Source organism: Amblyomma mixtum, chromosome 3 (assembly GCF_055824585.1).
Source record: "Amblyomma mixtum isolate Tamu chromosome 3, ASM5582458v1, whole genome shotgun sequence".
NCBI classification, from domain to species: domain Eukaryota; kingdom Metazoa; phylum Arthropoda; class Arachnida; order Ixodida; family Ixodidae; genus Amblyomma; species Amblyomma mixtum.
In genome coordinates this window covers 294,032,739-294,048,924 of record NC_143014.1, presented here as the reverse complement: position 1 = coordinate 294,048,924, position 16,186 = coordinate 294,032,739, and the positions used below count along the sequence as shown (strand labels likewise).

General features: G+C 47.4%; 1 protein-coding gene and 1 pseudogene across 1 annotated transcript; both read left to right on the top strand.

Annotated features, from left to right (window-relative positions):
• The first annotated feature begins 6,577 nt into the window (after window positions 1-6,577).
• LOC149355221 (uncharacterized) lies at window positions 6,578-9,834 on the top strand (annotated as a pseudogene).
• A 3,427-nt stretch (window positions 9,835-13,261) lies between these two features.
• On the top strand, window positions 13,262-14,047 carry LOC149355220 (uncharacterized). Its single transcript, XM_089576089.1, has 2 exons — window positions 13,262-13,282; window positions 13,382-14,047. Exons 1-2 carry the CDS (start codon window positions 13,262-13,264, stop codon window positions 14,045-14,047), a joined length of 687 nt encoding a protein of 228 aa, XP_089432215.1.
• The last annotated feature ends 2,139 nt before the right edge of the window (window positions 14,048-16,186 follow it).

The window sequence follows — 16,186 nt, the reverse complement described above, 5'->3', positions numbered from 1 at the left end:
AAAAAACGAACAAAAGCTAACATTCAACGACCTCCTGCACTTATAACGAAATACTCAAACGCGCTTCCAAACAAAGAATATCCTGCGAAAATACCACCCCATTTTAACTAGTAACGACCGTCTCAAGAAAATATTTTCCGACGCACCAAGGGTAACATACAGACGCAACACAAACCTGAAGGACATCCTGGTGCATGCTAGGCTCGGTAAGAAACCACCACCGACAGTAACTTCATGCTCTCGGCCTAGATGCAAGACATGCAAACATTTACAAAGGGACACTACGGTTAAAAGTAAGGCAAGCGATTTCAGTTTCGATATAAAGACCAGTTTTGACTGCACATCGTCCAATACTATCTACATGCTCCAGTGCTCCTTCTGCCATAAACAATATATCGGAGAAACCGGGCAAACAATGAGTGCCAGATTAAACGGGCACCGGGCTGACACAACACGGAATGAACAGAAGGCAGTGTCGACCCATTTTAATCAACGCCCTCACAAATTCGACGAACTCAAATTGTTCATTCTTCAGTCAAGCTTCAAATCAACTAGGGACAGAAAATACAGAGAAGCATTCCTAATCCACAAATTTAAAACACTGCAACCAACTGGGATTAACATGTCCAGAGGAAACCTGGAATCTCTCAGGTACATTCCAGGGTTAGCATAATTTTAAATTATCAAATGTCTTGCACGCGGTCAGACCATTTCCTAGAACATCGCATAAGTATATTATCGCTTTCTGCAATCTTCCCACGTCATATCTTCCACCCCATTTCCGGCCTTCTCATCCTCTCCCTTTGTTCACCCCCTTTTTTTTTCTCCTAACCCCCTACTATCCGTTCTCGGAAACCATGATATTCCTGTTACCCCCTCCGCCCCACCTTTTGGCTTTCTCTGAACTCGAGCCATTCCTCCCCCCCCCCTGCCTTGTCCTTCCTTGGAAATGCCCCTCCTTCCAGTGCCAGCCTATGTTGTTTGCCTTCTTCTCATTTCCCTGTACCACGCTGACTAATCCTCTTATCTGAGTTTTTCAGGTCCTACAGCGCGTCCCCCCCTGTCGCAGCCCCTTCAAAGCCTTTGTTCATTACACACCCCCCGGATATAAGTTTTTCCACTATTGCAGCTTAACGAATCAAGGTTCACCTCTCTCCCCTTCCTGATACGCATCCCCTCTCACACATCTTTCCTTCCCCACCCCCCGGGCCTTCCTCCTCGGAGCGAAGGCCCTATTTAATCCCTGCCAATGATGAACGCTTTGCCCAGACGAAGACAAGTCCCCTTGTCGAAACGTTGGCTCAAGCAACCTGAGGTTTTCCCCTCCCTTGTTCATTTTGTGATCGCCAAGGACCATCTACCACGTCAAAGTTATGGTATGGTATAGAATATGGGGTTTAACGTCCGAAGGCAACATGGGTTATGAGGAACGTCATAGTGCAGCGCTACGGATTAATTTTGACCAAATGGGACTCTTTATCGAGCACTGATGTCACTCAGTACACAGGCGCCTAGCATTTCGCCTCCACTGATAGGCAGCTGCCGCAACTAGGATCGAACCCGTCCTTGCGAACAGCAGCGGGCACCCTAACCACTCAGCTATTGCGGCGGGGCAACGGCTGACCACATTATAAGCAACCAAAAGTCCAGGTCTCTGCTTTATGTCTTACATGTTGCCTAGGTATCGTCTACTTTTACTATATCTGCATTTTAAAAATTAACGACAGACAACTTCCCCACTCCATCTAAATTACTATAAATGTCCCATGCTCCTCTTGGTTTGCTACACACTTAAGTTTATAATTTTTGGCTAGTTTTATCAAGGTGTCATACAAGTGTAACAGCTGCCACAGTATGAATTGTGGATTCTAAGAGAAAAAAGAACTCACAAATTTTGCACTACTTTGAAGAAAAATATTCAGCCAATATATGCACAACAGGCATACACCAATAACATTTCTACCGCAAAACCGTGAAATCACCGTACCGAGGGCCAGTAATAGAAAATCACTGGCCGCCGCGGTGCCTCAGAGGTTATGGTGCTTGGCTGCTGACCCAAAAGACGTGGGTTCGATCCCGGCTGTGGCGGTCGCATTTCGATGGAGGAAAAATTCTATAGACCCCTACAAAAATTCTATTAGTCACCCCTTGTCGTGCTAATATGCAGGTACCAATTATTTCTATAACGTACCTCTTATCATTTCTGTAATACCCGCTACTAGGTCTTCAAGAAAATAATAAACTGAGATGTAGCAAAGAGCTGATGGTTGTCTTTTCATAGAGCATTCTTCACAGCAGCTCTGCTTCTGAAAGGAGCACCTCATTCCTTGTGGACTCAACTAGTTTTCTTCTATTTTAATCACCATGAGGTCAGAGTACTCCAGTAACACTCTGACTCCTGATATGCTACACTCTAGTGAGCCAGTTTCACAACTCTCATAAAAGAATGATGAACTCAAAGGTCTGCCACAAGTGTGTCATGGGCTACATCTTTAATGGAGTAGAGAAACCAAATTTTTGGATGCACATTTCTCTTTACAGTGATGCACTAGGCAATGCTGTACACAAGCCACCATGTGGATGTTAACTTTGTCAGCTAAATAATTTACAATTTAATTTTTTTTCTCGTGTCATCTGGTTTCGGTTTTTAACAGCCGAATGACTGCTCTGAAGTCAGATGCATGTTCAGGTCACATGAGGCATGCAAAAAGAGATATAATCGCTGCCTGTTCACTTTATGTGACTCCAACTCTTCAATCTGTGTGGGCGGAATCCGAACATGGTGCTCGCAAGGACATGTTTGTGTTCAAGATATGTAGATAACCGATCCCGCACCATCGTCTCCATTAGTTTGCCCACACATGAGGTGAGAGAGATGGGGCGGAGGTTATCTGTGTTAACTGGTTTGCCGGCTTTAGGAATAAAAGTGACCAAAGCCGTTTTCCATTCGATTGGCAGGGTGGTGTCCCCGCGCCAAATCGCATTGACGTATTCCAGGAGGGACTGGTATGCCAAGGCGGGCAGGTTCGTCAAAAGCTTGACGGTGACCTTATCCCGTCCTGGCGCAGTGCCCCGTTTCATTTTGGCGAGAATGCCAGTTGAGTCGTGTTGCCAGGAAAAGCGTGCATGGCTCGCTACAAATGTTTTTGTGTTTCGGTTCGTGTTTGGGTTGGGTCGATTAGGGCTCGAAAGAGACGCCACGTGTTTCGGCTGGACATTTGTCGCGCGGCCGTGTTGCATCTATCTACCCAGTTGGAGTCGGCGAGTTGGGCCGCATACTCTGCCGCTTTCTGGGTAAGCTCGGCAATTCGAGCTTTAAGCTTTCTATTGTGTTTCTGGCGCCGCCAACGGCGGACGAGGCTGCGACGGGCTTCCCAGAGGTGTAGAAGGTGGTTATCCACGTCCGTGACCGCCTCTGAGAGCTGCATGTGTGTTTCATGCGAGGAAAGGTGTGCCAGCAGCTGTTGGGACCATGCTGTGTAGCCTTGCGCGGAAATGGGTGCATTATCAAGTGAGTTAAAATTTTGCCTGAATTTCGTCCAATCTGGGATACGGGCTTGTGTTCTGGGACGCTTGAGGGGGCGTGTGCCTAGTGTAGTGTTAATGATGCAGTGGTCGGTACCGAGGGTCTCCTCGGTGTTGAGCCAGTCTGCGTGTCGTATGTTGCGAGTGAAGGTTAAGTCCGGGCGCGTATCCCGTGTCACGGAGTTTCCTAGCCGTGTTGGGTGGACGGGGTCCGTGTGGAGGGTGAGGCCCAACGTGGACGCAAGCTCCGCCAGCCTACGTCCGCGCGACTCCTCCTTGCGATACCCTCACAGCTGACTGGGAGCGTTAAAAGCGCCCACAATCAGCAGGGGATCGCGGCCCGCTACTCTTAGCGCGCGGCTAAAGAGGTCCGCAAAAGTCACTCGCTTGAGTTTGGGAGAGCAGTACACGTTGAGTATATGCAACGGCGGGTCCCTGCGGTGGAGTGGTAGGATAGTCACCATTACATAGGAATACTCGAGCTTGAAGTCGAGATCCACTAAGTTGGCTGTGTAGGCTTTGTGAACGACAAGACATGACGCGGGATCCTGTTGGAACGTCGTGTAATTTGAAAGTGTGGCGCCCAGGCCTGGCTCCTGGAGGGCAACCACGGCTGGTAGGGACTCGAAGGTTTCAAGGTAGAGGCGGAAATTGGCCCGCTTAGTGCGGTTTTTAAAGCCTCTACAGTTCCATTGTGTTATGGAAGTTGATATAGCCGAATTGGAGATGGCGGAACTCCTTTGATTAAGGTGTCTCGCCATGATTTGAAATTCTTTGGGGGGAGGAGGAGGGATTGGCTGCCCCAGAGCCAGCTACTTGTGCCATCAAGGGGGTGATGATGGAAGGAGCGGGGTAGCTGTCCTCATTGTCCGAATCAATAATCAGACGGTTGAATTTTGAAGGACGGGATACGTCCCTAATGGGCCCCGTCCGACGGAAGAGGCGGGGGTTGTCCAAGATGTGTTTTGATACTACCGCGGGGACGGCAGATTTGACCTTGGTCAAGATTTGGTCCATGGCGGTCTCGATCACAGATCGTAATTTAGAGGTTAAGCGCTCCTCCATCGCGGAGATGGCTGTCACGAGGGCAGGCGAGATCTCCGCGTCGCTCTCCATTGCGTCCGAGTTCTGCGGGCTCGGAGCGGCGGACGCCAATTTTGATTCTAAATTTTGAATTTTGTTGAGCAATAGCTCATTCTGTGCGCGGAGCACGTCGATCTGTTTTTTGTATTCGGTATTGAGTGCGGAGACGGTAACTGGGGAGGCGGGGGAATGGGAGGCGGAGGAGGCGATCTCAGCCCAGCTGCTCACCTGTTGTTTGCCGTGTTGAGACGCTGATGCCCGGGCGCCGGCAGCGCCATCTTGATGCCGGGAAGTGGCCAGCGTCCCTGCCGCTGGGCGGTGGGGGCGTAGTCTTGTTCCCGGGTGGTGACTTCACCGAGGATGATGATGAGGACGTTTTGTTGTCGATGCCGTCAGCTCCACGCGGCGTTCCGCCACCGGCACCTGAATTGGGATGACTTGCCTGCCGGCCAGGTCGCTGTTTTCCAAGGAGCTCTGGGCGCCTAGCCTTGCGGCCGGGCACCTTGAGCTGCCTGAATTTCCCCGTGCAGTCCCGGGAGTTGGTGGCGTGGGCTTGCCCACAGACTGCACAGGACGGTGTGCACTCATGCGGTGTCTTCACCCCGTCGACGGTCGACACCGCACTGCCACAAAGGCCACACTTTTGATCCGGGCAGGGGCATGTGTCCGCTCGGTGTCCCACGGTACCGCACCGCACGCAGGCCGGGATCGTTTTCTTATATGCACGCACAAGGGTGACTTCTGAGTTGTAATGAACGTATCGCGGCACCACTTTGCCCACGAAGGTGAGCACCGCGACGTCTGATTTTCCAAGCTTGCGGATATCGGCAAGCTCTCTAGCACGCCACTGGACCTTGTTTTGCAGGGACTCACTGGTCTCGTGCTTGGCCACGGTGATGACGCCGCGGCACACGTCACCAGTGAGCTTCAACTGGCCGTACATAGAGAGCTGGCCTTTCGGTGTTGTTAGTTCGAAGTCCCGCAATAGCTTGTCTGCGACGTGGGGCTCTCGGGTGCCTGCCAAGATCAGGTTTTGCTCCCATGTGGGGAGCAGGCTGAGCGATGCTGCGGCCTTGGCGCCCAGGTGGGGCCGCGAACGCTGCTCCCAGCTCACCATATCCCTAGTAGCACATATTGTTGCTGCAACGTTGCAGAAATATTGCGAACGTCGCGTAACGTTACCACAACGTTGACAACGTTGCTGAAATGTTTATAAAGTAATATTAGTTTTCTGGCATTCAGCAACGTTGCAGCAATATAGTAAAAATGTGAGCATTGTGAACATACGTAGTTTTCCACATTCAGGAACGTTTTAACAGAAGCAAATTAAACATCGCTGTCGCGCATCAGTAATCGAATTAAAATTTTCTACATCAACTTGTACATGTTCTGAGCAGGTGTTTGAAGAAAAGTAAATGCATGGCGGCCAGCGCAACCAATGTGCGCATAAAAAAAACTGCACTGTAACCTTCTAAGTTGCAACTGCTGAGACCTTTCCTGTACATAATATTTGTTTCTAGCATAAAATTCTTATAAACACAAGGAATCACTATTTTCGACGCAACAACAACATGCAACTAAAATCAAAACTGAAACCGAAGCTGCAAAACGGATGCAATCGTCGTGAACATCAGCCAACGTCACGTGCTGTTGAGCGAGTTTGTCAAGTGCGTGCTTCGGACTTAGGACTAGCTTAGGACATAGAGAAAGATCTTTCTCTATGCTTAGGAGGAGACTCTCACTGCCTGTGTGATTTTGGCACTGATCCTACACTGATGGCGTCGAACTGCGCACAAGATTACGGTACGTACCTCCTCCACTCCTGGTATATTCGGTCCATTGTTTGACTGCATGCGGTGCCCAATCGTGTTTCCGGGAATAGCGTGTACGGTGGCAAGGGCCATGCTGCGTTCAAATGAGCGGCTCAGTCTATCCTTTTCCATCAGTGTGTTAGGTTGTTCATCCAGAGATGAAGAGGCTTAGAGTGAAAACTTCCTTTTGTAAAGTTACACCTCGCCACAGGCGAAGGCGAATTGCTCAATATGTTCAGAATGAGCTCGGCTATGTTGTGGCCGATGTGCAAGAAACGAACCCCCAGCCGGCGCTCACGGCGGTTACAGTACCCCCACACGATGCAGGACCTAACGTAAGCAACGCAGCAAGTCCGTCTGCAGGTTGTTCCAGTACGCACCTGACTAATATCGCAACGGAAGAAGCTTGCCAACAACCTGAAGAAACAGAGGAATGCCTCTATCGCCTCTCAGAAGGCGATATTGATGGCTCGGCAGTGTCTAGCGAGAGCCCGTCTGAAGAGCCAGTTTGCGAGAAAGGCAACCTTCGAGAAAAGTTGCTTCAGTGGGCACTTCAAAGCAAGCTACCCTGCTCTCACTTGAGCTCTCTTCTTAAAGTGCTCAAGCCCTATCATCCCGACCTACCCGAAGATGCTAGGACACTACTTAAGACACCAAGGTCCACTGAGGTGGTATCAATGAATGGTGGCGCTTATTATTACTTTGGATTACTCCCCTCATTGCTTGACATTGTTGAAGAAAACATTTCCAAGGATTGCTGCACGCTTTCCTTGATCATAAATGTGGATGGATTACCCATCTCATGAAGCTCAAGAAGGCAGTTCTGGCCCATTCTTGTGATGGTAAAAGAAAGTGTCAACTGTGCACCATTCATTGCCGCACTCTATGAAGGTAACAGCAAGCCGCAGGATTTGAGTGCATACATGAACGACTTTGTAGAAGAGATGAATGAACTCCTAAAGGAAGGCACCATTTATCGTCAACGTTTCTTTAATGTCAAGTTGCATGCGTTCATATGTGATGCACCAGCAAGTGCATATCTCAAGTCCATCAAGGGGCATACTGCTTACTATGGATGTGAAAAGTGCACCCAGAAGGGCACCTGTTCTGTCTGTGACAACAAGGTCATCTTCCCAGATTGTGAAAGTCCCCTACGAACTGATGAAAGTTTCAAGCTAATGTTGCAGCCCAATCACCACCATAGTGAATCACCCTCGCTGTGCTTGGACATAGGACTTGTAAGCCAATTCCCGCTTGACTATATGCATCTGGTATGTTTAGGGGTGATGAAGAAACTTCTTACTAATTACTGGGTGTCGAGCAAGCCGTGTCCATCCAAGATGTGTCATGCAGCGAAAACTACGCTCTCGCACTGTCTCGAACGTTACAATGCACATGTTCCCAGTGATATGAAGCGAAGGCCAAGAGGCATTCTTTTTCTTGAACAATGGAAGGCTGTTGAGCACAGGAACTTTCTCTTGTATTATGGCCCTGTTGCTATGAAAGAAGCACTTGACCGTTGCTTTTACAAGCACTTCATGAAGTTAAGTGTTGCTGTAACTATTATGTACAGCCCAAAGTTCTCTGCCACTCACATTTATTTATTTATTTATTTATTTCACATACTTTCAGGGCCCGAAGGCATTACAGAAAGGAGTGGTACAACAAAAAAAATACAGTGCATAGTTATACAAAACAAGTTATATGATGGCAGAAAACACAGTTTTCTTGAAGTTCTCAACATCGGTAATGGCAGCGATGGAGGGAGGAAGGTCGTTCCAGTCAACGCTGGTTTTAGGAATAAAAGAATCATGACACAATTTGGTTCTCGAAAATGGAACACCGACTTTAAATATATGATCGGAACGGGATGAAATGTATGAAGGGCTCGAAAAAAGATGATCCTTTAACAGGGGGTTATGGTGATACAGTCTGTGGAAAAGACATAGTCGAAAACACTTCCGGCGCGAAGAAAGGTCTGGTAAGGCAAGTGTGTTTTTCATAGAAGTAATGCTGGCGTAACGGGAATAGTTAGTTAAGATGAAACGTGCTGCACGATTTTGAATGGATTCTAGTGTGTTTATCAGTGTGATTATATTAGGATCCCAAACTGCAGATGCATATTCTAACTTTGGTCGTACTAATGTTTTATAAACGGTTAGTTTTATCGGCAGAGGCGCGGTAGAGAAATTTCGGCGCAAGTATCCAAGAGTCCTGTTGGCGTTATTTGCGACATGTTCGACGTGTCTATGCCATGATAAGTTACGTGAGATATGAACACCTAGGTATTTGTAGGAGTTAACTGATTCAAGTGGAATGTCGTGAAGAACATAAGTACGCTTGTTATCAGTGATGTTAGTGCGACGTGACACATACATCGTTTTACATTTATTAACGTTTAGTCGCATGCACCACTTATCACACCAGTTAGATACGCTTGTGAGATCATCCTGAAAATAAATGGAATCAGTTTGGTTAGATATTTTGTGATAGATGACGCAGTCGTCTGCGAAAAGCCTGATAGAAGAATGAGAAATGCATTCAGGAATATCGTTAATGTAAATTAGGAAGAGAAGAGGTCCCAGTACCGACCCTTGTGGTACACCGGATGTCACAGAGGTGTGAGAGGAGGAACAGCCGTTAGCAGAGACATATTGAGTTCGATTCGATAAGAAGCTTTTAATCCAGTTCAGTACGTTAGGGTCAATGTTAAGCATGCTAAGCTTAAGAATTAGGAGATCGTGGGAAACAGTATCACAAGCTTTCGCGAAGTCCAAAAACACACAGTCTACATCAATGTTCAAGTCAGTGTAAGCAAAAAGGTCATTAGTAAAACATACAAGCTGTGTTTCACATGAAAATGTCTTCCTGAAACCGTGTTGTTCTGCTGAAAAGAAGGAATTAGACTCAAGGAAATCAATCAGATGAGAGTATATGATATGCTCCAAAAAATTACATGGTATACTTGTGAGTGATATAGAACGATAGTTATCGGAAGAATGAGTGTTACCTGATTTTGGTACTGGAACAACCTTGCCAACCCTCCAATCGCCTGGAAGTACTAAGGAACAGAGTGACTGGGAAAAAAGCATTGAAAGCATAATAGAAGAGTAGGGTTCAGAGAGTTTCAGCATTTTAGAGCTGATTGCATCGTCACCGGGCGAAGAAGACATTTTCAAATTTTCAACCAACTTTTGCACACCGACCCAGTCAATACTGATAGGGTCCATTGGCAAATAAGAGAAAGTAGTTACAGACGGTAAAATATTAGCACTTTTCTGGAAAACGGAAGCAAACACATCATTTAAAACGGAACAACACTGGTTCGGAGGAATGGAAATATTGTCAGAACGGGTTAGTTGAATTACCTTATCTTCTTTGCCCCCAACAATATCCCAGAATTTACGCGGATTAGATTGCAGAAGTGATGGGAGGGTGTTGTCAAAAAAGTTCTGTTTAGCATCTTTAACAGCCATTAAATATTCAGCATGAATGCGATGATATGCTACCCAGCGTTCAGGAAGGTTAGATGCTTTAGCGCGACGAAAAATACGCTTCTTTTTGTTGCATAAGCGGCGTAGGGTTGTGGTAAACCACGGAGAGGTAGTATTTGAGACAATCCTAATTTATTTTTGTACAAGGACCAGTTTTCTTCAATAGTAAGTTCGGAAAAGTTCTCAGTGTAGTCGGCAATGAATGATTCTAGTTCAGCTGTGGTGGACGTGGTATCGGCGGCATTGTAATCACATATGGTCTTAACTATTTTCTTAGGACGAACATTCTTCCTAATTGTGAAGTGAAGCAGTGAGTGGTCACTCAGTCCTTCTAGGTACGTTCGCGGAGAGACCAAATCTGGAGCTGTAGTAAAACAGAGGTCTAAAATATTAGACGATGTGCTGGTGGTACGTGTGGGTTTGTTAATTAGCTGGGTTAGATTAAAATCGGCGCAGGTGTCTAAAAAATTAGTGCACTCGGAGGATGGCTGCTTAAGGGAGGGAATACAGTTTCGCCACATTATGTTTGGGAAGTTAAAATCACCCAGTAGGAATAAGTGTGATTTCGGGTGTCTAACAATTAATTTATTCAGGGCATCATGAAGGTCGGCGCAAAAAGTAGTAGGTGAGGATGGGGATCTATAACAAGCGCAAAAGATAAGGTCACCCGTTGGAAAGCTAACATGGATGCAAACGATTTCTAGTGGTGAATCGATAGAGATAGCAAAGGAATTGATAGCAGAGCTCACGGCAATCAGTACACCTCCGCCTGTTCGGAAATCGCGGTCGTATCTGTAAAACTTGTATGTTTTTTCGCAGTCTAGTATTTCGCTATTCTTTATTTTTGCTGAGAGCCAAGTTTCGGTGAGCACAACAATATCAGCCGAGCATGCATCGATATGTGACGATAGTGATGTACGTTTGTTGATGACACTTCGGACATTAGTGAAAAGAAGCGATATGTAGTCTGTTTGCGTTCGATCATGAGATAATGCTTGAATGAGCTTGAATGTGCGGTGGGTGAACCTGGTAGTGTGATGTCTCTTTTTGGGGTAATTGCACTCCTGGCTGGTCCGATTTCGCATACTTCGTCAGTAGCTGCACAATAAGCGTAGCATTTTTTACCTATGATCAATTTGTTGTGGCGTAAAGAATAGAATTGGCCGCTAGCCTTGCCGAAATCACTAAGGGCTTTCCGCGATTTACGGGTTGCTTTACAAAAATCTTCGCCGATAGAAACGCCTTCTTCTTTAAACCTTGATTTTTGTGAAAGTATATATTCTCGACTTTTATAGGACGCAAACTTAGCAATAACAGGTCGTGTTTTGCCATTTCCAAAGCTGCCTAACCTATGAGCCCTGTGAATCGCGACTTCCGAGGAATTCAGATTGAGACACTTCGAAAGAAAGTGTTGGATCTGGGCTTCCGACTGTGCCCACGTTTCTGACGAATTGTCAGAGATGCCATAGAATATTAAGTTGTCGCGTCTTGACTGGTCCTCCAGCTCGTCCAGTCTGGACGCGAGCGCAATGCTCTCATTTGAAACAGCCTCTTGGACTGCTGCAGTGACATCGCTACTAGAAGGCATGTTTTCGAGACACTCAACCGCGGCTTCCACAGCAGTCATCCTATTAGAAAGGTCTGAAACAGTGTCGGACAGCGCTTCCTGGTTAACCTTGAGTTCAGCTATGGCATTCATCATTTCTTCATGTCGTGTATCAAACTTGGACGACAAAGCAGCTATCGCGGCCATAACATCACTATGCTGACGGTCCACATCCTTGTTAGGACCAGGATTTAGTTCTACATCGCCGGAAAGTAACAGTAACATTGCAGTGGATACACAATCATTCAAGGTGGCAGCAAGCACTTGTGGGCAAGGGAAGAGCAGCAAACATACATTGCTTGTACGTTTGCAAAATAGCGATTCAGATTGACTAACCTGCACAAGAAAGCAGAATGGAGAACTTAGCGACCGCATGGTAGCCGCTCTCCCATGCCCACTGGAAGCGCCTCGTACATGCCAGCTGCTTAAATAGGGGCGGTGCAGTGCTTCCGCTGACGGATGCGTCGATGTTCCACGAGACTCGGACGTGAAGGTGATGACGTCTACTGTGCTCAGATAAGGCCCGTTGTCAGCTGTTGGTAGTCGCAGATCCAGGCCAAATTCCCAAGCAGATATCGATGCATAACACGTGTCAGTCGGTGAGGACGGGAAGCCATAGACAGCAAGCTGCACAAGAAAGCAGAATGGAGAACTTAGCGACCGCATGGTAGCCGCTCTCCCATGCCCACTGGAAGCGCCTCGTAGATGCCAGCTGCTTAAATAGGGGCGGTGCAGTGCTTCCGCTGACGGATGCGTCGATGTTCCACGAGACTCGGACGTGAAGGTGATGACGTCTACTGTGCTCAGATAAGGCCCGTTGTCAGCTGTTGGTAGTCGCAGATCCAGGCCAAATTCCCAAGCAGATATCGATGCATAACACGTGTCAGTCGGTGAGGACGGGAAGCCATAGACAGCAAGCTGCACAAGAAAGCAGAATGGAGAACTTAGCGACCGCATGGTAGCCGCTCTCCCATGCCCATTGGAAGCGCCTCGTAGATGCCAGCTGCTTAAATAGGGGCGGTGCAGTGCTTCCGCTGACGGATGCGTCGATGTTCCACGAGACTCGGACGTGAAGGTGATGACGTCTACTGTGCTCAGATAAGGCCCGTTGTCAGCTGTTGGTAGTCGCAGATCCAGGCCAAATTCCCAAGCAGATATCGATGCATAACACGTGTCAGTCGGTGAGGACGGGAAGCCATAGACAGCAAGCTGCACAAGAAAGCAGAATGGAGAACTTAGCGACCGCATGGTAGCCGCTCTCCCATGCCCACTGGAAGCGCCTCGTAGATGCCAGCTGCTTAAATAGGGGCGGTGCAGTGCTTCCGCTGACGGATGCGTCGATGTTCCACGAGACTCGGACGTGAAGGTGATGACGTCTACTGTGCTCAGATAAGGCCCGTTGTCAGCTGTTGGTAGTCGCAGATCCAGGCCAAATTCCCAAGCAGATATCGATGCATAACACGTGTCAGTCGGTGAGGACGGGAAGCCATAGACAGCAAGCTGCACAAGAAAGCAGAATGGAGAACTTAGCGACCGCATGGTAGCCGCTCTCCCATGCCCACTGGAAGCGCCTCGTAGATGCCAGCTGCTTAAATAGGGGCGGTGCAGTGCTTCCGCTGACGGATGCGTCGATGTTCCACGAGACTCGGACGTGAAGGTGATGACGTCTACTGTGCTCAGATAAGGCCCGTTATCAGCTGTTGGTAGTCGCAGATCCAGGCCAAATTCCCAAGCAGATATCGATGCATAACACGTGTCAGTCGGTGAGGACGGGAAGCCATAGACAGCAAGCTGCACAAGAAAGCAGAATGGAGAACTTAGCGACCGCATGGTAGCCGCCCTCCCATGCCCACGTCGCACAGCGCCTCAATCATGAATTTGTTGCTGGAGCTGGTGAGCTCTATGGGAAAGGCATTTATGTTTATAATGTCCATTCCTTGTTGCACGTCCCCAGTGATGTGCGAATTTTTGGACCTCTTGATGCTTATTCAGCTTTTCCCTTCGATAATTTCCTTCACGAGATCAAAACACTGTTGAAGTGCCATGCACGGGCCCTACAGCAAGTTGTTCGACGACTGAAGGAGAAGCAAATGGCTCACAAAGGGAATATCTCTGCAGGACAAACTTATCAGCTTTCAGGACAACACAACAATGGTCCAGTGCCACCTGGCTTTGAGGGGAGTCAGTACTCCTTGCTTAAAATGAAGGATACAACTTTTGGCATTTGTCAAAGAGACAGCTGTGCAATGTTGAAAGACGGTAACATTGTTTGGATTGCCAATATCCTCAGTACACTGGAAGGGGCCAGCATATGTGCGCATTTTTTTCGAAAAGTTGACTGCCTGTATACCCAACCTTTGCTGTCATCGGAACTGAACATCTTCGCTGCGAAAGAGCTGTCGTTGGAATGTGCTGTGCGGGGAATGGAGGAAATCGAGCACAAATGTGTCTGCTTGCCAAACGGGTCAAACAGTTATGCTGTGTTTCCTCTCCTGCACACCTACAAGCAAGAACATGCGCAGCACTAATTTTTTTTTTTTTTTTGCGGTGTGTACCTTTTTTAATACCCTCAGTTGTATTTAGGTGCACAGTTTCTATCCACATATTAAACCAGTGCGAAAGAAAGTGGACACTTCTGTGTCGTCATTGCTTTGCGCTGGGCTATTCTGTGGATAGCAATAGGCTAATCAGTTTAGACCAAAGTGCTGATTCATAGTATTGCAGCTTTGTGATCGTAACAGATATATATTCCACAGCTTGGCTCGTAGCCAGAGGACCTGCAATGTTTTGGAAATTGGTATCTACAGAAATGGTTTGTTCGCACCATGAGCTTATGCATCCAAGAAGCACAATGCTTTTGAAGTGAGGACTGTGATTTAGAGAGAAGGGTGTACTTTTAGGCCTTGAATCTAGAGTTGTGAACTCCATGCAGTATGTTGAGTAGCACGCACTGTTGAAATGACTGAGGTGTAGTCAGACCTGCCGAGCGCTGGAGAGGCTGCTCTGATGCAGCACAGTTGATATATCCGGGGTTAATCAGCATTTCTTTCAGCTCACAATTACTTTTGGATTTTGCTTACAACTAACAGCCTTTAATGCCTTATGTCTTTTCCAGTGAGGAAGAAATTCTTTATTATTCATTTTGAAGAAAGCGATGATGTATCTGTTGTGCCGTCATCATGGGTGACAGACAGACATAAAGCGCTCTGGCTACCATACAAAAGCTCCAAAAAGATAGCATCAGCTATAAAGAATGAAGAGAAGCCTGGAAAAAACTGGGAGGAACACAAATGCAGAGTTCTGCATGAGTGTGGTAAGCTCTGATTTTTCTGGTAGATTTGGATGTTGCATTGCTTGTTTTCATCTTTAACATGCTACCATTTTTTTTGTAGACTCCTATGAAATAGCCAGGAAAAAAGAGCAGCAGGCTGCAGTGACCTCTGATCTGGCAAGCGATTAAGAATCTGAGCAGCGTAAGAGAAAACGCCGCGGACACAGCGCCTTTTATCGGATGAGGACAGCAGTGCATGCAGTCTGGATGACAGCCCTTTCATAGGTGTGCCACAGCCACCTGCTTCAAAGGAGCTTCAGCCAAGTTTTGTGCCCCGCCCTCAACATCCAAGTACACCTCGTGCCCGCTACCAGCCTCTGTCACCTGCAGTGCCAGCATTACCTAGTGTGGCTTCGCCAGCTGCTGTTGGCAGCAGTGAACCAAATGGTGGCCAGAGGCTTCAAACACCAAGTAGAAATTTCGTTCTCACTGTTTAGTCTCCTGTGCTTGGTTAAGAGCAGGGTTATTAGCTGCCCACGCGCCTCCTGCCATTTCAGTGGCGGCTCAGTGCTGCCTTTCATTACTAGTGCAATTTATCTCTTTGCCCACTGGTCAATAGCATGTTGTACGCTTTCGCGTCATGCATTTACTAGACTCAGCTATTTGCTACATTTAAAGTTAATGGCTGTGATTATTACCATGTATATGGCAAGGTCTTTAAAAAAACCAGTACGTTGCTACTGAAGCAAGGCTTTGCAACATTTTATATAATGCCATGTGGGCAACTGTTTTTACTTTCCAGAAGTGCACGACGACACCATGCCAGTTCTAAAAGAAATCTTGACAGAACTGATGCAGCAGAGGGTGCTCCTAAAGAAAATTGAAAAAGCCGTATCGTCAGGTGTTCCGAGGACTGCAGAACCTGTCGATGACAGTATCCTCGATCTGCTGCCACTGTCTTCGCATGGAGCATTGCAACAACTTGAAGATCATCTGCAAACTCCCAAAAGCAAAGCTGGCCTGTTAAGCGTCTTTTTAATCCTAACACTTTTGAGCACAAGTTCATCTTCATACATTCACACTGTGTTCACAGGTTATGTTTTATCTTTAGTATTCCATTTTGGAAAATGGGTGGGTTGAAGGGCAGAAATGTACTGGCAGGCTTAGTGCCAAGGAGGGATTTAAAGAGAGACCATGCTGATCGCGAGTGCTCCCACTCTAGCTAAAGCCCTCACTCAGGGGACTCCCTCCGAAGTTTTTGATCAACTCGCCTCTCTCTACCTCCCGCCCCCTCTGGCACCCTCCTACCCGGTGTACTCGGGTGGACCTAACCCCGATCTGGACCAATGCTTCACTCTCCGAGAGCTCGAATCTGCTCTGGCTGCTAATTCTACAC

What these genes read in the sequence shown, in the direction of transcription:
- LOC149355220 (XM_089576089.1), top strand. Translation starts at nt 13,262, where the DNA reads ATGCATAACACGTGTCAGTCG. An exon ending in TGCATAACACGTGTCAGTCG is followed by an intron (nt 13,283 to 13,381) that starts GTGAGGACGGGA and finishes CACGTCGCACAG; the next exon opens with CGCCTCAATCATGAATTTGT.